This window comes from Heptranchias perlo, chromosome 9, assembly GCF_035084215.1.
Source record: "Heptranchias perlo isolate sHepPer1 chromosome 9, sHepPer1.hap1, whole genome shotgun sequence".
Taxonomy (NCBI): domain Eukaryota; kingdom Metazoa; phylum Chordata; class Chondrichthyes; order Hexanchiformes; family Hexanchidae; genus Heptranchias; species Heptranchias perlo.
In genome coordinates this window covers 10,073,449-10,097,685 of record NC_090333.1, presented here as the reverse complement: position 1 = coordinate 10,097,685, position 24,237 = coordinate 10,073,449, and the positions used below count along the sequence as shown (strand labels likewise).

The 24,237-nt window shown below is 45.1% G+C and overlaps 1 protein-coding gene across 6 annotated transcripts in view; it reads left to right on the top strand.

The window, feature by feature from the left end:
- Window positions 1–24,237, top strand: part of adgrl2a (adhesion G protein-coupled receptor L2a) — a 400,733-nt gene that overhangs the window by 224,866 nt on the left and 151,630 nt on the right. For all 6 annotated transcript variants that reach the window (XM_067989840.1, XM_067989839.1, XM_067989841.1 and 3 more), the window contains one exon: window positions 13,143–13,356. In XM_067989840.1, coding sequence (XP_067845941.1) covers window positions 13,143–13,356 — 214 coding nt within the window. The remainder of the gene's footprint in view (window positions 1–13,142; window positions 13,357–24,237) is intronic.

The following is a 24,237-nucleotide window of genomic DNA, read 5'->3' as shown; positions in this document are numbered from 1 at the left end:
ATAACCTGCCACATGTGAAGAACAGACATGTTGAGTGATGGCTGCTGGCACCCATGGAATCTAAACCCCCAGCAAGAGTCAGTGCTGTTGGGAGGTGGGAGGGGAATGAACTGCACTGCCAACCTTACTGAACAAATCAGTGTACAAGGTATTTTTCGTTTTTCCAAGGCACCAGACTGTGAACAGAGATTCATTAAGTAAGCACAACGGCTGTAAGTATATAAGACTGGAACTCCATCTGAGAGTAAAAGCTGGTGCTGACAACAATCATTGTCGATAGCATACTTAGCCTGGAAACAATGGGAAAACCCGAGGCAAATCTCTACTCTATTAGTCTCTCTCGACTTTCCCTTTCCTCTTGATGCATTGCGCTTACTTGTCTGGTGCGCACATTAAGCAAAGCGCGCACAACGCATATCACCTTTTATATCAGGACTTATAATGAAATTGGATGGCCTTTAGCACTGACTGGTATAACCCATCATCCTTCCTGGTGCGTGTGCTATCTTTTCAGAATCCTTTCTTCAGTGAAAGGAAACCAAGGGAAGGAGTTAATTCTTGTAAAGTGCTAGTGTCTTTGGCAGCACTCGTGTTCACAGAGCGTGCCTCCAGTATTGTTTCTCATAGAAATTTATGGCACAGAAGGAGGCCATTCGGCCCATCATGTCCGTGCTGGCCGATAAAGAGCTATTTAGTTCAATCTCACTTTCCAGCACTTGGTCCGTAGCCCTGTAGGTTACAGCACTTCAAGTGCACATCCAAGTACATTTTAAATGAGTTGAGGGTTTCTGCCTCTACCACCTTTTCAGGCAGTGAGTTCCAGACCCCCACCACCCTCTGGGTGAAAAAATTTCTCCTCAGCTCCCCTCTAATCCTTCTACCAAATACTTTGAATCCTATGCCCCATGGTCACTGACCCCTCTGCTAATGGAAATAGGTCCTCCCTATCCACTCTATCTGGGCCCCTTGGAATTTTATGTACCTCAATTAAATCTCCCATCAGCCTCCTTTGTTCCAAAGAAAACAACCCCGGCCTATCCAATCTTTTCTCAGAACTAAAATTCTCCAGCCCTGGCAACATCCTCATAAATGTCCTCTGTGTACCCTCTCTAGTGCAATCACATCTTCCCTGTAATGTGGTGACCAGAACTGTATGCAGTACTCATGCTGTGGCCTAACCAATGTTTTATACAATTCCAGCATAACCTCCCTGCTCTTATATTCTGTGCCTTGGCTAATGAAGGAAAGTATCCCATATGCCTTTTTAACCATCTTATCTACCTGTCCTGCTACCTTCAGGGATCTATGGACATGCATTCCAAGGTCCCTTTATTTGTCTACACCTCTCAGTATCCTCCCATTTATTGTGTACTCCCTTGCCTTGTTTGCCCTCCCCAAATGCATTACCTCACACTTCTCCGGATTGAATTCCATTTGCCACTTCTCTGCCCACCTGACCAGTCCATTGAGATCTGTACTTCACAGTCAGAGCTTTCCTCCTCACTATCAACCACTCGGCCAATTTTTGTATCATCTGCAAACTTCTTGATCAAGCCTCCCACGTTTAAGTCCAAATCATTAATATAAACCACAAAAAGCAAGGGACCTGGTACTGAGCCTTGTGGAACCCCACTGGAAACAGCCTTCCTGTTGCAAAAACACCTGTCAATCATTACCCTTTGCTTCCTGCCACTGAGCCAATTTTGGATCCAACTAGCCACTTTCCCTTGGATCCCATGAGCTTTTACTTTTTTGACCAGTCTGCCATGTGGGAGCTTGTCAAAAGCCTTGCTAAAATCCACGTACACTACATCAAACACAGTGCCCTCGTCGACTCTCCTTGTTACCTCCTCAAAAAATTCAATCAAGTGAGTCAGACACGACCTTCCCTTAACAAATCCATGCTGACCGTCCTTGATTAATCCGTGCCTTTCTAAATGACGGTTCATACTGCCTCTCAAATTTTATTTTATTTTATTTTTTTATGCTGTTCATGCCTCCCACCAGCCTGCTCTCTCCAACTGTCAGAATCCCGCGATGGAATGAATTACTTTCTGTCGCGGTGAAAGCTGTTTTATTTTTCCTTCGCTGACGGAGGACTTGAAATAAACTGAAAGATCTCAGGAACGTGTCAAATTGCTATTAATGCAACACTTTCCAATGACACACTGGAATATCATTCATTTCCCACATGTGGGCTTTTTAGCTGCTGTGCGGTAAGAAGCATTTTCTGTTGATCAGTGAGAGAGAGGCACGCAAGCTTACCGAGTTTTTAAACAACTATTGATGTGGCTATTTTCAAATGGCTGCACAGAGGCCTACTCCACACTCCTCCCCTCCCACTGGGATGCAGTTGCACATGCATCAACAGCCCCCTATGCCTCGATCCATTAACTGCCCCACGAGCCCAGGCAGCGAGTGCTGTTCAACCACAGAGGGCATCGCCAGCAAGCCCCATCCTGTTTTTTTTTTTTTTGCCTCGACATCCACTTGAACTTTCCGACAGGAATAGTCGGATACAAATGGGAGCCAGAAGATGGGATCGGCTAACTCGGCACGGACCGTGAATCGGACTGCTGACCTTCTGGCCTGTAATTAAGAAAGAATGAAATATAGCGCCTTTTGCAACCTCGGGACATCCCAAAGCGCTTTACAGTCAATGAGTACTTGTAATGTCGGAAAGCGCGGCAGCCAATTTGTGCACAGCAAGGTTCCATAAACAGCCATGCGATAAATGACCAGGTGATCTGCTTTAGTGACGTTGGTTGAGAGATAAATATTGCCCAGGACAGTCCATTCACCCATTTGGTCAGCTGTGCACTAGAGTATTTTCAAAAGCTGCTTCAGTGAAAGACTTAATCCACAGCATAGATTTTGTTGGGATCTTTATCAACTTACGCCAGCAACGCATCGTTCCTTTAATGCAGTGGCCTACTTTACTTGCATGTGGCGCCCACACAGAGCTGTGATAGTTGGAATTGATTGAACATTTTTAATTGACACGAAATGAAATTAACGATTTGTTGACTTTTAATTGCGCTAACTGGTACAAGCAGGCTGCAAGTAATCTGCACAAGCTTACTTGTTTACCCCCTCCCATCCTGTTGGAATTCTGTTGCATTTTGTGATTGCTTTTTGTTTTGTCATGTCAGTTTTCTCCTATCCCTGTTATCTCCTGAACCTGCCGACTTCTTGCTGGGGGACAGTTCCAGGTGCTAGGGAGCCTCTTACAACCGCACCCAAGCATCTGTTCTTCACCTGCGAGTCGAAATAGTGAGTGCTAGCAGGCTATTCAACTGCAGGGTGCATGCCAGGTCCCGTCTTCGCCCAGCGCCGGTAGAGTTGCTAGATAGTAATTCAGAACAAGTTAGGAATTGGAAGCTGGGAACTTGCGATCTGTGTGGCTCGGTTACTAGCTAAGCCTGCTCAGATGCCAGAGCATCTCCAGCATTAGCTTACCTTCCCACCCCGACATCTCTGGAAAATGCCAAGAATCGATCATTCCTTGGAACCCCCCCTCTTTTTTCTCATCTACATGCTGTTGCTTGGCGAAGCTTACCTTGACTACACTTCAGAAAGTACTTAATTGGCTATAAAATGCTTTGGGACGTCCTGAGGTCATAAAAGGCACGATATGAATTGGATAGGAAAGAGTGTAACCAAAAAATGGGAGTCCCACAGAGTTGGAAAATGGAGGAGAGGCCTTGGAGTTCTCAGCTTGTGCTTAAAAGCTAGATGGGTAAGCCAAGGTACTGTCCAATTGTAAACAATTTTACAACACCAAGTTATAGTCCAGCAATTTTATTTTAAATTCACAAGCTTTCGGAGATTTTCTCCTTCCTCAGGCAAACTGTCCAGCTGTGCCCCCCTCCCCCGAATAAATGTGGCTCATTCAGCACAGTTTCGGCATGTAACCTTGCAAGATGTGCATGGCACATTTAACTAACAAGTAGTCACATTTGTATGGAAGTTTAATGTATCCTAAAATTTAATTCAACATTCAATTAACAAAATAATTGGCCAGTGGAGCCCTAAAGCCTTGTTTACAATACGGCTGTAAATTTTAAAGCAAATTTGTAAATGTTTTTCCAAGAGGGAAACAGGTAAATTACGCCCAAGCCTCTGCAATCCTCCACTAAAGAAGTTTATATGTTGCTAGTCGAGTGGTCAAGCAGAGACTCTTGAGGGGTGATTACTGCTCTCCCCTGTGATCTTTCCCGTCACTTGGGGCCAGAGGAGGGTCGATAGGAAGGAGGCCCATGGCCGTCTCTGACAAGTTGGGTCCTTGTCATCAGAGTGAGTTTTCCAGTGGGAGTCCTGAATGTCTGTCACTAGTGGCACAGTGAGAGGTGTGTACAAGCCCTCATGGGTTTCCTCCTTGACCTCAACACAATGCGTCAGACAATCCTCCTCCAAGGCCTCTCCTCCATTTTCCAACTCTGTGGGACTCCCCTTTTTTGGTTACACTCTTTCCTATCCAATTGTAGCCAGAGCATCTCCAGCATTAGCTTACCTTCCCACTCCGACATCTCTGGAAAATGCCAAGAATCGATCATTCCTTGGAACCCCCCCCTGTTTTTTTCTCATCTACATGCTGTTGCTTGGCGAAGCTTACCTTGACTACACTTCAGAAAGTACTTAATTGGCTATAAAATGCTTTGGGACGTCCTGAGGTCATGAAAGGCACTATATGAATGCAAGTTCTTTCTTTCTTTAAATTAGTGATATGAATGCAAGTTCTTGTTATGTAGTGCCTCTAATTGTAATAAAAAGTCCCAAGAGCTTCACAGAGACAGAAGGAAAACAGATGCCAAGCTGAGGAAGACATTTGGCGGGATGAGCAAAAGCTTCGTCAAAGAGGGTCTGAAGGCCCAGCTGAGACTGAAAATATCTTTCTAGGAAATTGTGGTCATGTCCGCCTCTGTTGGGATATCGTGCATCGCAGTGCATCAGCACAACTGCGGGGCAAGATTGCCTGGTTCAGGTCTGCTTTGAATTTCAAACCATCAGTGGAGGATGCCTGACTAATTAGAGTGAAGTGAGAACTGAGCAGAAATCTGGAAGTGAAACCAAAGCTGCTGGGAAGGGTCTGGGCTTGATCAAGGCCAGACCAAAGGCCTGCTCGGTTTGGGAGTCTTTTGTCGAAACAGCTGCAATGTTTATTATGCAAGGAATCCAGATCTGGACAGCTCACCCCACCTGCACCCCACCCCCCCCCCACCTCACCACCATCCCAAAATAAAAGTAAGATTCTAGAAGGGTGAGATCAAATGGGCTTGAAGGGTTATGTTCATCCAAACCTCTTTTGTGATCCCCCTCTTGACCTTTTCTTAGATAATGTGCATGAATATATTCCTGACCCTTTATGTGCTTTGCCTGTCTTTGCTTACCTGTCTGCCTGCCTCTGACTTCATAGAAGTCATCTGTTATCATCTGGATTGTATTCTGCATCGATGTTAAGCATCTCTAAACAGAATGTAGACTCTGCTCCAGTGGAGAGATGGGAGAAGTTGGGATTGTTCTCCATAGAGCAGAGGAGGTTAGGAGAAGATTTAATAGAGGTCATCAAAATTATGATGGGGTTTTGATGGAGTAGATAGGGAGAAACTGTTTCCACTGGCAGGAGGGTTGGTCACCAGAGGACACAGATTTAAGATAATTGGCAAAAGAACCAGAGGGGAGATGAGGAGAATTTTTTTTCGCAGCAAGTTGTTACGATCTGGAACGCACTGCCTGAGAGGGCGGTGGAAGCAGATTCAGTAGTAATTTTCAAAAGATAATTGGATATATACTTGAAAAGGAAAACATTGAAGGGATATGGGGAAAGTGCAGGCGAGTTGGATGAAGTGGATAGATCTTTCAAAAAGCTGGCACAGGCACGATGGGCAGAATGGCCTCCTTCTGACCTGTAAGATTCCATACAAATCAAGGTTTCAAAAATCGAGTCCCAGGGACAAGTTACTTATTATTAACTCCCCTGTTGGCCTGGGAGGTAAAGGCTGTTTGTGATACAATACTAAGTCATACACATCTCGATGGTTGCAGTTTGGAATCCTGATCTGTACTGAGTTAGCTGATCTCAGCCATGTCTGCAGTTAGGAGACTGTAGGTGGTTTCAGTCAGGGTTACTGATTTCGCACTAGGGACCCCTGTTGCAATGTGTATGAGGAGAGGATACGGCTTGACTGCGATGCCTTCTACAGTGGACTAGCCTGCCGACACTCACTTTCGGGGCTCATCACTGATGAGTTTACTCCCTCAGGTTAAAATTCAAGTGCTTTGAAATTGGGGCCGAATTCTTAGTGTAATTCTTGCTTTGATGTAGTCAGTTGCAATTCTAAAGGAGTCCCAAATAAATGAATCACGCTGCAATTAAAACAGGTAAAGGACTTTCCTACAAAGGGGTTAAGTGCTAATATGCTAACATTGGGTGAGCTGAGTGTCAAAGCTAAGGTGCTTCTCTCTTTCATCAAACAAAAAGTTGAATTTAAACACATTTATTGAAAGTCCTACCCAACAAGATGGCGAGAGACCTGTGGTGAGAATGTGGAACTTGCTACCACATGGAGTAGTTGAGGCGAATAGCATAGATGCATTTAAGTGGAAGTTAGATAAGTATGTGAGGGAGAAAGGAATAGAAGGATATGTTGATGGGGTTAGATGAAGAGGGGTGGGAGGAGGCTCGAGTGGAGCATAAACACCGGCATAGACCAGTTGGGCTGAATGGCCTGTTTCTGTGCTGTGAATTCTATGTAACCTCAGCAGCCTTGTTAGCAATCATAATATATGCTGCTTGTGCAAATTGTGAGTGCAAGGGAGGAAAGGGGTGAGCTAATTCCAGTGTGAAGCCTTTCAGATGTGGGTCTGCTTTCCAGCTTTCAGAATCACCCGACACTTGCCCTCATGAAACATCAGTAACCGAATGTGCCTTTCTGTTCCTGCGCATTGCAAAGTGGAATGAGACAAATGCACCAATGCACTGAACATTTCATCATGTGCCTTATTCTCTGACTAAGCTAATATAGCCTAACCTTGTTACATTCTTCATTTTGCTGTAGAAATTCCTCGACTGGCTAATTTCCCCTCGGTGCAGATGGATTTGACTGTCTTTCATAATTGTTAATAGAGCTGCTGTCCTTGTAATCACTACCATGCCTATGAAATTTTATTACATTGATGTTTAAAAATATGAGCGTTGCAAACCCCGCATTGATTGATGGATTATCCTTGCTCACTCACACTATAATCAGGCTTGTTGTACTTGTGCAGGCACTCAACACCACACCAATTGCATACCATAAAATCCAGGCAAAAGTCGCACTCCAATTCCCTTCTTTTTGGCCGTACAAACAATCGGGGGAGGGAAGGATGGAACAAGAGGAAAAATATTGATGACATAAACCACAGTTAGAATGAAAGAAACAGAAAGAACTGATCAATACAGAAGGAAAATCTATATTTAGCACACGTAGTACCTCTTTGGGATAAGATGTTAAACCGAAGCCCCGTCTGCCCTCTCAGATGGATGTAAAAGATCCCATGCGCTATTTCGAAGAAGAGCAGGGAAGTTCTCCCCGGTGTCCAACTTCACTAAAAACAGATGATTATCTAGGCATTGCTGTTTGTGGGATCTTGCTGTGTGCAAATTGGCTGCCGCATTTCATACGTTACAACAGTGACTACACTATAAAAAAGTATTTCATTGGCTGTAAAGCGCTTTGGAGCGTCCCGAGATCATGAAAGGCACTATATATTTATTTTATTGCTAGGGGGATAGAATATAAAAACAGGGAGGTATTGCTGCAGTTATATAAGGTATTGGTGAGACCGCACCTGGAATACTGCATACAGTTTTGGTGTCCATACTTAAGAAAAGACATACTTGCTCTCGAGGCAGTACAAAGAAGGTTCACTCGGTTAATCCCGGGGATGAGGGGGCGGACATATGAGGAGAGGTTGAGTAGATTGGGACTCTACTCATTGGAGTTCAGAAGAATGAGAGGCGATCTTATTGAAACATATAAGATTGTGAAGGGGCTTGATCAGGTGGATGCGGTAAGGATGTTCCCAAGGATGGGAGAAACTAGAACTAGGGAGCATAATCTTAGAATAAGGGGTTGCTCTTTCAAAACTGAGATGAGGAGAAACTTCTTCACTCAGAGGGTGGTAGGTCTGTGGAATTTGCTGCCCCAGGAAGCTGTGGAAGCTACATCATTAAATAAATTTAAAACAGAAATCGACAGTTTCCTAGAAGTAAAGGGAATTAGAGGTTACGGGGAGCGGGCAGGAAATTGGACATGAATTTAGATTTGAGGTTAGGATCAGATCAGCCATGATCTTATTGAATGGCGGAGCAGGCTCGAGGGGCCGATTGGCCTACTCCTGCTCCTATTTCTTATGTTCTTATAAATGCAAGTTCCTTTTTATCAAAAGGCTTTGCCTGCAGTGCATTATTTTTTGGATTGCAGTGACTGTTGTTAATGTAGACTGTCCCTGCCTCAGCCCACCTACTGCTGAAACCCTCATCCATGCCATTGTTACCTCCAGACTCGACTATTCCCATGCTCCCTTGGCCGGCCTCCTATTCTCCATCCTCTGCAAACATCAGCTCATCCAAAACACTGCTCCCCGTATCCTATCCCTCATTAAGTCTTGCTTGCCCATGATCCCTGTCCTCGCTGATCTACGTTGGCTCCTAGCCCTCCAGCAATAATTTAAAATTCTCAGCCATGTGTTTACATCCTACCACAACCATCCCCCTCCCTACCTCTAACCTTCTCTAGTGCTGCAAACCCTCAACTGCCCCCCGCACTTCAAACTCTCTGTTCCTCTGACTTCACCCTCTTGTGCACCCTCTATCCCTTTGCCCCACTATTGGCAGTCGTACAGGCACGCAGGCCTCATGTTCTGGAATTTACTCCCTCATACCGCCACCCCCCCAGCCTCTACACTTTCCTCCTTTAAGGCCCACCTCAAAACCCACCGCTTTAACCATGCTTTTGGTCACCTTTCCTAATATCTCCTTGAATCAACATCCATTTTCTTCCCCCTTACTCCTCTGTACAGCACCTTGGGACACAACAGTGTATAAATTCAAGTTGTCGTTGACGGCAAGCATGGCAGCCATTTTGCACCAGCAACACCATGCAGTGAGATGAATCGCCATTTATTTTGCTTTTTTGTTGATTTTGTTGAACGAGGGAGGAATGTTGGCCAGGATATCAATAGAACACTTTGAACAGTGCCCGTGTAGGGTCTTTTAGCAACCGCCTGAGTACACAGCTAGGACTTCAGTTTGAAGTTTCATGCAGCGCTCCCCCGGTACTGCAGTGGGGTGTCAGTGTACATGATGTGTTCCAGCCATGAAGTGGGACTTGAACCCACAACCTTCTGATCCAGAGGCAAGTGCTACCAATTGAGCCAAGCTGTCACAAAACTTAAGCTAGTTTTTGTTTTTACAGATTGTGAGACAGCGATAGCTGTCCCCTGATAGTGTATGATTGTGGGACCTTTATTTGCCTGGTCTTTGTTATAAATGCCCTGGCTTGTCGGGTTTTTTTCTCTCGCTCTCCTTAGCCAGGGGTTCTGAGGTCTACTCTAATATTTACCCACACCCCATGCCCTTGTTTGATAGACAGACAGGATTTCAAAGCTCGGGAACCTCCCAGTCTGTAAGACTCAGCAGCACAGTATGCAGACAGGGTTCATTTAAGTGTGAAGGTTGTTTGAGATTGCGACTCAAGGAGCATTAATTAGTATGACTGAGGGGAGACCACTCACTGTTGAGAATGGGTGCGGTATGATTTTATACATTCGATCATCTTCCATACATGGAAAGATTGACCATCAGCAGCTTTTTATATATCGTACCTGACCGTTATGTCAATGAAAAATAGAAAGAGGCCAGCTCCTGAATCATCGAGCCGCAGAGTCACAGCGAGAAATAGGCCATTCGGTTCATCAGGTCTGTGCTCGTGTTTTTCTCCACAGGAGCCGCCTCATCTAATCTCAATCCCCTGCCCACTGCCTATACCTTCTAACATTCCTGTTTTTCAAGTTGCCATCTATTTTAAACGTGTTTATGGACTCTACATTCTAACCACCCTTTGTGCAATGAGATATTTTTTCTCACCTCCCCTTTATTTCCTTTTGTGATCATAAATTTGTGTGCCCCATTACCATCAAGCGGAAAGGATCTATCACTGTTTACCTTATCCTAACCCTTTGTGATTTTGAAGAATTCTCTCCGATCATCCCATAACCTTCTCCGGGTGGAGAAAAAGTCCGAACTTCTCGAGTCTTTCTTCATAACCACGACTGCTCGTCTCTGGTAACACACTTGGAATACTGTGTACAGTTCTGGTCACCCTATTATAGATAGGATATTATTAAACTAGAAAGAGTGCAGAAAAGATTTACTAGGATGCTACCGGGACTAGATGGTTTGACTTATAGGGAGAGGTTGGATAGACTGAGACTTTTTTCCCTGGAGAGTAGGAGGTTTAGGGGTGATCTTATAGAAGTCTATAAAATAACGAGGGGCATAGATAGGGTAGATAGTCAAAATCTTTTCCCAAAGGTAGGGGAGTCTATAACGAGGGGGCATAGATTTAAGGTGAGAGGGGAGAGATACAAAAGGGTCCAGAGGGGCAATTTTTTCACTCAAAGGGTGGTGAGTGTCTGGAACGAGCTGCCAGAGGCAGTAGTAGAGGCGGGTACAATTTTGTCTTTTAAAAAGCATTTGGACAGTTACATGGGTAAGATGGGTATAGAGGGATATGGGCCAAGTGCAGGCAACTGGGACTAGCTTAGTGGTATAAACTGGGCGACATGGACATGTTGGGCCGAAGGGCCTGTTTCCATGTTGTAACTTCTATGATTCTATGATTCTATCCAAGTGCACCTGGTGAACTGCTTTTATATCCTTACTATAATGGGATGCCCAAAACTGTACACAACACTCCAACTGCAGCCTAACCATAGCTTTCTACGAGCTGCCTCCTTGCTTTTGTATTCTGTGCCTCTAGTTACGAAGCCAAGGACTCTGGTTGTTGTTTTTATGACTTTATATACTTGCTCTGCTACCTTTTTAATGACCTGTTTATTGGCACATCAAGCTCCCTCGATGCCACTTTAAATCTTACCCTTTCCCTAATTCTTATTTCCAAAATCTATTCTACAGCATCAAACTGCACTCTGCCACCTATCTATCCGTCCAGATTGCCTACCCATGACCTGCTGCAGCCTTTCACAAACCCCAATATGGTGTCATGAGAAAATCTTAATGTTGTTTCTGCAGTGAGAAGGAAAATCAGGCGGGGTGTATAACGGGCGGCCAATCTGATATCCCCCGTTTTACACTATCGCCAAATGTTAAACTTACCCCCTTGATCGTACGTATGGATGTATATCGTAAATAAGTAACAGAAAGTTTCTTAGAATGGGAAGATGTGGTGAACTGAGTTCCCACACAGGCTCCAGTGGACCATCACTCACCACATCTTTCGAGACCAAGAACCTTTCGGTTACTCCACCCTTAGTTTCCTGCCCTCAAGCCGTTTCTCTGCACGTGTGCTCACATTCCCCTTAACTCCACGTGTCGCTATCTTTGCCATAAATGCCTTATGCGGAACCTTACCAAAAGCTTTTTTGAAGATCCGTGCAAAGCACATTCACTGCAATTCTCTTTATCTATCCCCCCTGTTAGATCTTCAAAGAATTCTACACAGTTCCTTGAGCATAACTTTGGGTTTTAAAATCCTTGCTGACTGGTCCAGCTGACCTCCATGTGCTAAATCTATTCCCCCCCCCCTTCTCTCCTGAAGGTGCTTGGTTACAGACGAGGCAGGGGCCCCCACCCCAATATCTCCGCCAAGTGGCAATTCTTCATGTGTGAGCCTACGCGATGAGTGTTGGCAGCCAGCACACACAATCGCGCACTTTCCAGGTGGGCGGAATAGGCTGGAGGGGCTGAATGGCCTACTCCTGTTCCTATGTCACTCGACAATATTCGGGAGCATGAAGGCTGGCTGTTTTGTTTATATTTTTTCCCCTTCCCTATCCTAGGGACATTGAGATCAACTGTAGCAACCCCGCCTTGGCTCGGATGAGCTGGAACCTGAAATAAGAATTGGTATTGCTGGTTTATCTTTTGTTGATGTTTTCTTGTTATATATAATTGACCTGGACTTGGGTATAGGGAACACAATTTCGAAGTTTGCAGATGATACAAAACTTGGCAACGTAGTAAACAGTGAGGAGGATAGTAGCAGACTTCAGGAGGACATAGACAGACTGGTGAAATGGGCAGACACATGGCAGATGAAATTTAAGTGTGAAGTGATGCACTTTGAGAGGAACAACATGGAGAAACAGTATAATCTAAATGGTATTATTTTGAGGAGGGTGCAAGAGCAGAAGGACCTGGGGGTGCATCTTCACAAATCTTTGACGGTGGCAGGGCAAGTTGATAAGGCTGTTAAGAAAGCGTATGGGATATTTGGCTTTGTAAATAGGGGCAGTGAATACAAAAACAAGGAAGTCATGCTCAACCTTTACAAATCACTGGGTGGGCCTCAGCTGGAGTATTGTGTACAATTCTGGGCACCACACTTTCGGAAGGATGGTCAAGGCCTTGGAGAGGGTGCAAAAGAGATTTACTAGAATGATACCAGGGATGAGGAACTTCAGTTATGTGTGGAGATCGGAGAAGTTGGGATTGTTCTCCTTCGAGCAGAGAGGGTTAATGGGAGATCTAATAGAGATGTTCAAAATAATGAGGCGTTTTGATCGAGCAAATAGGTAGAAACTGTTTGCTCTGGCAAGTGGGTCGGTAACCAGAGGTCATAGATTTAAAATGATTGGCAAAAGAACCAGAGGGGAAATTTTTTCACGCAGTGGGTTGTTAAAGGTGGTGGAAGCAGATTCCATAGGAACTTTCAAAAGGCAATTGGACATGTACTTGAAGAAGACTAATTTGCAGGGTTTTGAGGAAAAAAACTGTGGGGTGGGACTAAATTGGACAGCTCTTTCAAAGATGGGCCGAATGGCCGTCTTTTGTGCTGTAAGATTCGATGATTTTACATTACCGACTTTACGCGTGCAAAATCTCACCAAAAAAAAATCCACGTTGTGTTTTCCAGGCTTCAGCCGAGCTGCCTTGCCCTTTGGGCTGGTGAGGAGGGAGCTGTCTTGCGAAGGTTACCCCATTGACCTCCGCTGTCCAGGAAGTGATGTCATCATGATCGAGAGCGCCAACTACGGTCGGACAGATGACAAGATCTGCGACGCCGACCCGTTCCAGATGGAAAATGTGCAATGCTACCTCCCGGATGCCTTCAAAATCATGACACAGAGGTACGGTGTGAATACTTAGCCTGATATTCAAATCTGCTGATTAACTGTTCCAGGTGTTAGCCGTGTGACTCAGTTGGTATCACTCATCCCTGAATCAGAAGGTTGTGGGTTCAAGCCCCACTCCAGAGACTTGAGCACACAATCTAGGCTGAAACTTCCAGTGCAGCACTGAGGGAACGCTGCACTGTCATGGGTGACGTCTTTTGGATGAGACGATAAACCGAGGATTCCGTCTGCCCCCTCGGGTGGATGTAAAAGATCCCATGACATTATTTCGAAGAAGGGCAGGGGAGTTCTTCCCGGTGTACTGACAAATATTTATCCCTCAACAAACATTGCTAAAACTGATTATCTGGTCATTATCACATTGCTCTTTGTGGGATCTTGCTGTGCGCAAATTGGCTGATGCATTTCCTGCATTACAACAGTGACTACACTTCAAAAAACTACTTAGTTGGCTGTAAACTGCTTTGGGATGTCCTGAGATCGTGAAAGGGGCAATATAAATTCAAATGCCTTCTTTCTTTGCATCTTTGTATCTTCAATAGGATTGTGAGTTTGATGAAGTAAATTAGCTATTGATTTTTACGAAATGAAGTCGGACTGTATTTTCGAGGCGGGCAGCAGTGTAAAAAGGGAACGTTTGGCCAATTGGAGCTGTTTAATTATTTCGGATTTTTCTCTCTGGCTGCGCTTCCAAAGATGATAATTCTTTCCTTGATTTCCCAACATATCGAGTGTTTGAAAATGCAAATGGCTGTGGTGGGTGTTCTTTTTTTCTTTCTCTCTCTCTTTCTATTAAAAAGAAAGACTTCTGCTGAAGGCACTGCTGGGATACAGGGTACAATAAACAGCTCTCTGTCTAGCACCCTCACACGTACTTCATGTGCAACTCTTGACCAGGAGCGCCAGCAAGCTATTCGACCAAGGAGGGCTTCGCGGCCTGTCATCACCCGACACCCACAGGCGCGATCTATCCAGCAGGAGTTGATTGCGTGACAATCAGGAGCAGGAACGCTAACTGACTTGCTGTGTTTTTTTCTTAATTCCACCCCCCTCGTCCCCAGCCCAGAGGCACTGAAGTCAGCTCTAGTACTGACATCTAGTGCCTCAGTGCAGACCAAAAATTGAACCTGGGACTTTCCAGGCCTGTGTGGCTTAGTTAACGGCTCCCTTAGCCAGCTGAGGCAGTGGAGAGCGGGAAGAGGAACATGTTTTGCATCTACTTTTTAGGCCCTTTTATTGGTGGGTTGGGGTGGGGTGGGGGAGATGATTCTTGGTTGCTGTGACCTTCCCACGTGAAAAGATTTGCCTTTTTGGCTTCCCCTTTGAATCCCAGCAGAAGTTGAGCTTCAAGCTTTTATTTTTTTAAAAAAACCACAATCATTAAGGGGGTAATTCTGCAGGATTTAGCTGTAGAAAGTGCACGTTAATGGACACAGGCAATTAACAGAAAGCGGACTAATTCAATAAAACAAACATTAACGTTAAATGTGTTGTAGCCGCTTGTGTAATCTAAACGAGATGTCGCTACACTCCTGGGAAATTTAAAGCAATTTGATTTGAAAAATGTGACAGATCTGAGTGATTTTCACTTCAGGCCTGTAATTTGAATAGAAAGATTATTTTTTTTTTAAAAAACCGACCAAAAACTCTCTCTGATTCAAATTTATATGCCACTAACATGTGCGAACACGGTACTGAGTTTATGGAGTCCGATGGAGTTTTACCAGCTCTCTCCTGCAATACATCACTGTCTGTCAAACAACTGGAATCTGTTTCATCTTTTTGGGTTTTGGCGCAAAGCGCTTTTTATTGCAGTTAAACATTAAGGAATTAATTTACAGTATGTGTCTGAATGCAGCCCGGCGCCAGTCTCCCACGCCTGCCACATTCAATCCCATTTTAAAGTACAAAGCCACGCGTAGTAGTACTTGACGTTTGTTTTAACTCTGTTCCCCTTCTCCAGTTGTTTCTCCCCCTCATCCCCTTGCAGGTGTGCTCTGCCGCTTCACCCAAATGGCCGCGTCTGAGCGGGGGCACTGGGGCCCAAGAGCGTGGCCCCAGGACCATGTGCACAATCAGGTTGGCTGCCTCAGGCCTGAGGCCTACTGCAAACCCAGTGCGATCAGCGCAGGGCAGTGGGTTCAGGCAGCACCTCGTGCACCGGAAGCCTGCGCGCCAGGCTCATTAAGCCCCGAGTTTTTATTTGTCAGGCCGGAGCCCCATAACGCGGCTGGAGCATTTGAGCATCTCTCCAGTCACTCAGTGCCGGTTTGCCACTAGGTGTTGAATGGAGGCCCCACCCCCCATCTAATCAGGCACCGTCCTTCATCACTTAGCCCCCATATGCTTGGTTTTCATGGGCAAATCATTCAAATGGTTTCTGGTGCTCCAACTCATATTTAAGCAAAGCCCCCCCCCCCACCCCATCTCTGGTGCTAGGAAGGCTGTCGGCCCCATGTAAAGGCTCAACATTCTAGCCCCCACCCCCCCCCACCACCACCGACTCAGGTGCTGCTCCGAGTGTCTCATTCGACAAGCCTGGGGAGGTCGGTTCAGCAGACTGCGGGCATATGCCTGTGTGCCAGGACTGCGTTGCCGCCTCATCGAGCGTAATCTGTGACTGCGCGTGACGGCATTGACACGAATGATCCTGTCCCGGTGCGAGATGCACACCTATACTTTCCACCGGTTTAGAGCTGGAATCTTGGGCGATTTCATTTTAATTCCCCCTCCCTAGGCCTTGGGGCACTGAGGTTAATAGAGTCATAGAGTTATACAGCACGGATAGAGGCCCTTCGGCCCATCGTGTCCGCGCCGGCCATCAGCCCTGTCTACTCGGGTTGCATCTCAAGGCTGATCAGCGCAGACCAGGAATTGAATCTTGAACCTTCCAGTGCGTCTGGCTAGGTTGCATGTCCATACCAACCAAGTTAACAGGGGAGTTTAATGGATGTATTCTGAATGCACGTGCAACAAGATGGATATTGGATATCGAACAATATGTTTATGATTAGCGGTTAAGCTTTTGAGGCCAGTGCTAAGCTGAAACATATTTTAAGATCAAGATGAGAGTAATAGTTTTTTTTAATAACCGGTTGTGGGAATTTTTAGAAAGCCTATTGGAGCGGCTTTCAAATTTTGCTGTGTGGGGACACCCTGCAAATATTGACACACTATAGAAGACTCCCTGAAAATGTTAACAGATTCACATGGACACACTCCCGGGGACCCCCTACAAATATTGACACACTCCCAGGGACCCCCTGCAAATATTGGCCTGCTCCCGGGGACCCCCTACGAATATTGGCACACTCCCAGGGACCCCCTACAAATATTGACCTGCTCCCGGGACCCCCTACAAATAGTGGCACACTCCCAGGGATCCCCTACAAATATTGACACGCTCCAGGGCACACCCTACAAATATTGACCCGCTCCCGGGGACCCCCTACAAATATTGACCTGCTCCCGGGGACCCCCTCCAAATATTGACCCGCTCCCAGGGACCCCCTACAAATATTGACCCACTCCTGGGACCTCCTACGAGTATTGACGCACTCCCGGGGACCCCCTCCAAATATTGACCCGCTCCCGGGGACCCCCTATGAATATTGACCCGTTCCCGGGGACCCCCTACAAATATTGACCCACTCCTGGGACCTCTTACGAGTATTGAAGCACTCCTGTGGACCCCCTACAAGTATTGACACATTCCCTGGGACCTCCTACAAGTATTATAGTCAGAAGGTCATGGGTTCAAGTCCCACTCCAGTGACTTGAGCACATAATCTCGGCTGACACTTTGGTGCAGTACTGAGGGAGTGCTGCACTGTTGGAGGTGCCGCCTTTCAGATGAGACGTTAAACCGAGGCCCCGTCTGCCCTCTCAGGTGGACGTAAAAGGTCCTGTAGCATTATTTTTGAAGAAGAGCGGGGGAGTTCTCCCTGGTGTCCTGGCCAATATTTATCCCTCAACCAACATCACTAAAACAGATTATCTGGTCATTATCACATTCCTGTTTTGTGGGAGCTTGCTGTGCGCAAATTGGCTGCCACGTTTCCTACATTACAACAGTGACTGCACTTCAAAAGTACTTCACTGCCTGTAAAACGCTTTGGGATGTCCTGAGGATGTGAAAGGCGCTATACAAATGCAAGTCTCTCTTCCCTACAAATAATGACACACTCCCAGCGACCCTCTACAAGTATCGACATATTCCCTGGGATCTCCTGTCAATGTTGACATGCCCCTTCACCCCATGTGCGCACACGGTGGCGATCCTGGCTGATTTCTCTCACCGTCACCAAGACCAATTGCAGAACCCACACTGTGATCAGCACGGATCTCAGGATAGCACCTGGGGCCTTTCTGATCTGTGTGGTTCAGGGGTTCACTAAGCCTAAACCCACTAAAGCATTGAAACGTGCCCACTTCTTCCAATAAGGCTTCTTGGGCTCCCACCTACAATGCATATTCAGTGCTCAAACAGTTCCAGCCTGCAGAAGATTCTTTTCAAAAGCACAAAAGCAAACAGTTTTGAAACGATTATAAATCATATCACGATGTGTAATCTGGATCTCTGACCCCATGCAGTGTGACCTCAGTCATTTCATGCAAATATTAGTTTGAATAATAAATTCTATCGAGCACCATACTTAATAAACACAGCAGATTGCCAAGCAAGTGCAAGCTGCAGACAGCATAACCCAAACTCACGAATGCTACTGTTCATGCTCATCATCTTTTATCCTTTCCAAAAAGGATAAAATACGAACAATGATTGTAAATTTAAAAAAAAAGGGGGCTTCTTCAACCCAAATTTCATATGATTTACAGATCGGGGAGTGAGAGAGGTTGCATGTTCTGTTGTAATACAGAAGTTAGTTCATTACAGCATGTCTTTTTTTGGGACAAGTCAATCTAAGTGACTCTGCCTTTCCACCAGATCATTTGATCAAGTCATTGAGTTGCACACACTAGTTATTTTTCTTCGTGAGATCGCAGTGCAGAAATACTATGAAACAGTAGAGAGATCAAAGAATGGAATGTTTACCAGTTTGTGAATGAGATTTTCACCAATGCGAGTGAAATTTTCACCCAACTTGTGTATGCCAAGTACAAAAAAGGATCGAGATCAAGCTGGTTCCCAAATGTTGCTCCTTAATTGACGATGGCCTCACTTGAGCAATATCGTACGGCACGATTGTCATGTAAACCTTCAATGTTGTAGAAGTTGCGTACGCCAATGCTGTGACTCAAACTCTGCCAACAGGCACTTACCCCAGAGAGTCAGGCACGGCACAGAACGCAGCATGGCTTCTGTTAATTCAGCGGGGGTCAAGGTTAATGCTTCCAGTTTGTCGCAAAAAAAAAGGCAGATGAAACATCTGTCCAGCGCTGAAGGTTATAATGGAGCTGCCAGCAGTGTGCGCAGAACAGCCAGCTGCGAGGACACATCTGGAAAGGATGGGCTGGATTGTTAACCTATTACATCACAAATTATACAAGTATGAGTGAAATATAGGGGTACTGGCATAAAAACGACAGAAGGTGAAAGCAGTGTGATTTTTTTCAGTCGACAGATTTGTTTTGAGGAACAAATATTCCAGAGGAATTAAGCTTGTTAAAGTTTTGTACCGACGCTTTGATGCATGTTCACTTAATGGTTTTAGATGGTTAGACATTATTCCCAGGCTTTATTGTTGCAGCCAGTCCCTCCCAGACCGTTATCACAAAATGATGGTTCAGTGAATGTAATTAGTCGGTGTATAGCTCTCTGGTCCAAGGACGAAAATCAACCAAAAAAAATTCTTGGAACAATTTAACCAATCGATGTTACTGGGAAGAAATCGTTCAACCTAACAATTTTAATAATGTAACAAGAATAGCCCTTAGCTGGATGATGATGGTCTGCAAGGGGCTGCTGGATCAAAAGGGAAGACTCGTGTAGGAAGACCCTTGGGTTTTTAGTTTCCACTTGTGCATGGCCAGACACTGTTGCTATCGATGCCTTGGCATTGGGCACTTTGGCTCTTAGCTTATTGATGCTTAAAACGTCTGCGTGAAATTGTTCAATCCACTACTTTTCACCGAGGCGCTAACTGGTTTACCTTAAATGGGTTTAGCCCCGCTATTAAAATAGCGGACAAGGAAATTTCATAACAGTGCATTAAGCATACGTCCACTAGTACTCTGAAAGCTCAATCTCAATGCATATTGTCCTAGGACCTCAATCCTGCAGAATTCCTGCCGTGCCTCAGTCTTTTCCTCCTTCCTCCAGTCCACAGACTTTTAAACCCTAAAGTCACTTCATCACTACACTCTGTTTTACTCATCTCTTGTAACACATTCTTTTTAATGATTTATAACCTTTCCCTACATTACAACAATGACTACACTTCAAAAGTACTTAATTGGTTGTAAAACTCTTTGGGATGTCCTGAGATCATGAAAGGCACAATATAAATGCAAGTAAGTCTGCCTGACTGTCTTTATTTCTCTCCTTTTCTTTTTCTCTTTTCTTCTTTCTCTTTCTCCTCTTCTCTTTCTCTTCTCTTTTTTTTCTCCTTCTCTTTCTCTTTTCCTTTCTCTTTCTCTTCTTTTCTTTTTCAGCCTTGGTGGTGTCCTGCACTATGGGCTGTGGCCCTCCACCTCAGCTTCTCATTGATGAGAGAAGAATAAATTAGCATCGTTGACGTTGCTAATTCTGAACATATTCGCCGGTCACTCAGCGTTGCACCTGGACTCACACATTACGACACAGTTCTCTGCGTGTTAATTGCACCTATTTTGAGCAGCGCGCCAGCACTGATCTTTCCCATTCCATCTGAACGATGCCCACTACCCCTAATTTAAGCCCATCATGTGTTGTGCCGGCAATCTTCCCAGATTCACTAAGACTGGCATGCCCAGAAAACCTATCAACGGGTCTTCATCCTGAGCACTGCCCGTGGAGAATCCAGTTGGCGGTTGGAAAGTAACCGGTTTGCCAAATCCAGGCACGTTCACTTTGGTGTTGCCGACAGCCGCAAGCCCCACCCAGCGGGCAGACTGGCACGGTGCCAGCTCAACAGAAAGGCGCTTTGTAATTGGACGGGTCTCAGTACCGTAAAATCCTGCTGTAAAAAGCAGGAATTAGTGTGAGTGTTAACACAATCAGCACGTGAGTGGAGTGGGCTTACATTCAGCAGCGTTGTACTGCCAGCAGAGAGCTCTGAGCTACACCTACGCAGAGTAGCTACACTTGTAAAAACTCTGTGATTAGCACTGCTCCACAACTAATCATTGATCATTTTGCTAAAATATCCTTTTGAATTGCATCTGCTTTAAGTGCGCTTCGCACCATTGGCTTTGAATTGCACTTGAATCAGCAAAAGATAAAAGACAGACACATAAATAGAAATCGAGGTTGATGGCTCAAATCTCAATATAATTTTGTGCAGATTTATTTTGTTTCCCTACACTTGAGATTTCTCCCTCTTTGCACCCTGAAACCACTGTCTCTTTTTCGGGTATGGGTCCATAGACGTCAAATAGAAAATGAAGACTTGTGTTTATATAGCAGCTTTCATGACTTTTGGACATGCCATAGTGCTTTACAACCAATGAAGTGTAGTCACTGTTGTATTGTAGGAAACACGGCAGCTAATTTGTGCACAGCAAGCTCCCACAAACAGTAATGTGAGAATGGCCAGATAATCTATTTATAGGTGTCGGTTGAGGGAAAAATATTGGCCAGGATCCCGGGGAGAATTCCCCTGCTCTTCTTTGAAATAGTGCCGTGGGATCTTTTATACATCCGCCCGAGCGGGTAGACGGGGCATCGTTTTAATGTCTCATCCGAAAGACGGCACCTTCAACAATACAGCACTCCCTCAGTACTGAACTGAAGTGTCAGCCTAGATTGTGAGCTCAAGTCTCTGGAATGTCAACCTACTCAAACTGATATCAACCGTTGACACTTATTGAAGAAAGGAGCATCCATAAATGCTCATGCTGTATCACTGCAGGACTTTCCTGTTCAGAAGGCCCACTGAACTTTTGGGGAAGCTTCCAGTGAAGGAGTTAACGAAAAATGTGCAGAGTTGATCGGCAAATCTAAACTTTTCCGAGATGCCTAAAACTATTTACACTTCAAAGCCACGACGCTCTAGTGAGCTGGACTGGAAATCATTGGGAAAGTTGAGTACTTTCGGGTTTCATTTTAATGGAAAATAGTTTGTATGCTGATGAAACCTGCTGCCTGTTCTCATACTGATGCATCAGGTAATGGTGGGCTATTTACAAACAAAGTAGAACATTCTTTTCTGTTTTGATGTTGTTAAATGAGGTGAACACTTTCTATGTTCTGTTGATAAGGTAGCTCAGGGGGAAAGATGTTTGGATTAAAGGGTGGAATTATTAGCATGTGTTTTACATTTGTTTTCCGCTCTGATGAGGTTACAGCTAATTCTCAGTCAAAAGTTTGGTTGGTTGGAAATTTTAAATTGGCTTCTCGTGCCCATTTTTGCCTCAGTTCCTGTAGCTGCAGGCCATTGGGGAACAGACACGGAGCTGTGACTGAAGAAGTAACTAGACTTAACCCTTTGAGAGCTCAAGTTGTGATGTGTGCTTGACGAATGTAAATAGGTTTATGTTTCCTCATTTTGACAGTTCTCTGGATCTTCCAGCACAGAAGGAGGCCATTCGGCCTGCTGTGCCTGTGCCGGCTCTTTGAAAGAGCTATCCAATTAGTCCCGCTCCCCTGCTCTTTCCCCCTAGCCCTGCAAACTTTTCCTTTTTCCAGTATTTATCCAATTCCTTTTTGAGGTTACTATTGAATTTGCTTCCACCACCCTTTCAGGCAGTGCATTCCAGATCCTAACAACATCACAACAAGTTGCCCGATGAAGCTGACAACCATGGTGTCTCCAGACCTTATTTAGACTGGTAATTGTTTCAGTTTGGATTCCGGGAGATTGGCACAAGTGTGCTAGCTCTCGGTGATTGTGTTATTAAATCTGTCTCTCATATCCTGAAGGCAGCCCTGTAGACCTAGCTTTTCATCTGACTACAAGTCTGCACTCTGGTAGCGGAACTGGATTCAGCAATGTGAGCACTGGGAGCTGGCACACGGACACCAATGTGAAGGCCACTTACGAAGTGGAATCAGAGAAATAAGACTTATCTCAACATGGCTCGTATTTATAGAATGCCTTTCATGCTGAAAATCATTCCAAAGCCTTTCAGAGAGACATAAGGGGAAAAAAATGGACGCAGATTGATGACCAAAAGTTTAGTTAAAGAGCCGGGCTTTAAGGAGGGTCTTAAAGAGGAGAGGGAGGTGGAGAGGGAGAGAATTATAGGGGAAGAGACCTGGGCAGGTGATAGCATGGCCACCAATTTTGGGATAAAAGGAGGGATAGTTGCACAAGAGACCAGAGTCAGAAGAATGGAGAGTTAAGGAGTTGGGAGTGGAGGGAAGTTGTAGTGTTGGAGAAGGTTACAGAGAGAGAGAAAGAGGGAGGGGTGACACCATGGAGGGATTTATATACTAGGATGAAGGATGAGTGGTTAAAGTCACCACTTTGGTATAATACCAAGAACCAGGTCCCAGGTTGCATTCCTCGTGTGTGCTGAATCATCTGATCAGCTGCAGTTGCACTTGGAAGTTGCCTCCGGGTTAGAGAGGGGGATAAATCCAGCTCTTGATCATTATCCGGTGATCCCTGAGTAAAGATACTGTGTGGACTTTGGGATTGCCTGTGATGCACTGAAATGGTTGTTAAGCCTCCCAGCACTCACTGCCCATACTCACACATGGTGACGTGTGTGATGTACCTGGAGGCGTGTAACTGTACCTCAGCAAGTCAGCGGCTTCAGTCAACAGCAGCGAAAAGGACTGGAAGCAAAAAAAAAACTAAATTGCGCTTGCTGGAAATCTGAAAGTAAAACAGAAAATTCCGCAGAAACACTGGAGTAGGTCAGGCAGCGTCTGTGGGAAGAAGAGATGAGTTAACGTTTATGGTACGAACTCTTCGACAGAACTGGAGAGTATTACTGATGATTAGCATTTAAAGAGCAACAGAACAAATGGAAGGGGGAGGGGGTGAAATAGGTGTGCGTATACACACTCAGATACACAAACACATATACACACATGCATATACACACACACTCGGATATACATATACATACACATACACTTACATGCATACACACACATGCATAAATGTGCACATACATACACACACGTGAGAAGAAATAGTAAAATGCTTAAGTGGAATGCAGAAGATAAGTTAAAAGGGATGAGACAATAGGAGGCAGAATGAGAGAGTCTCCGAGTCACCGAGAAGGTGTGAATAGGTGAGGGGGAAGGCACGAGAAACTGGCAAAAGCAGAGTCGCTGCAGTCACCCAGGAGCTTGCGAGAATAAAAATGCAGGTGGACTCCAAAGGCTCAGACCTCCCTGCCAGCACAGTTATATTGTTGCGTTAAATGGTGTCCAAAGAAAGCTTACAGGAGAGCGTTAAACAGTGCCCTGCCAAAGGAAATGAAATGCTGTCAGTTGCTTGGGTTAGTAACACTGTTGGATCATTTGAAAACTGCAGTGACGTTTTTTGCACCAAAACTATAACGCTGGACCAGAGTGAAGCAATCGCATATTTCTCCAATCCAATTCAACATGAATGCATGAGACATTTCTCCAGTTATTGATTTAAAACACTCCGAGTACAGAACCAATTCTCAATTATTAGAAACTCACACAGAGAGAACAGCAGATAGTTCTTTTCACAAACAGTTCATTGTCTAGATGGTTCAGCTGCTCTGTTGACTTTGAGAAATTGTGAGGGGGCCAGATGGATCTTTATCGTAAGAGAAGTGTACATCATTAAA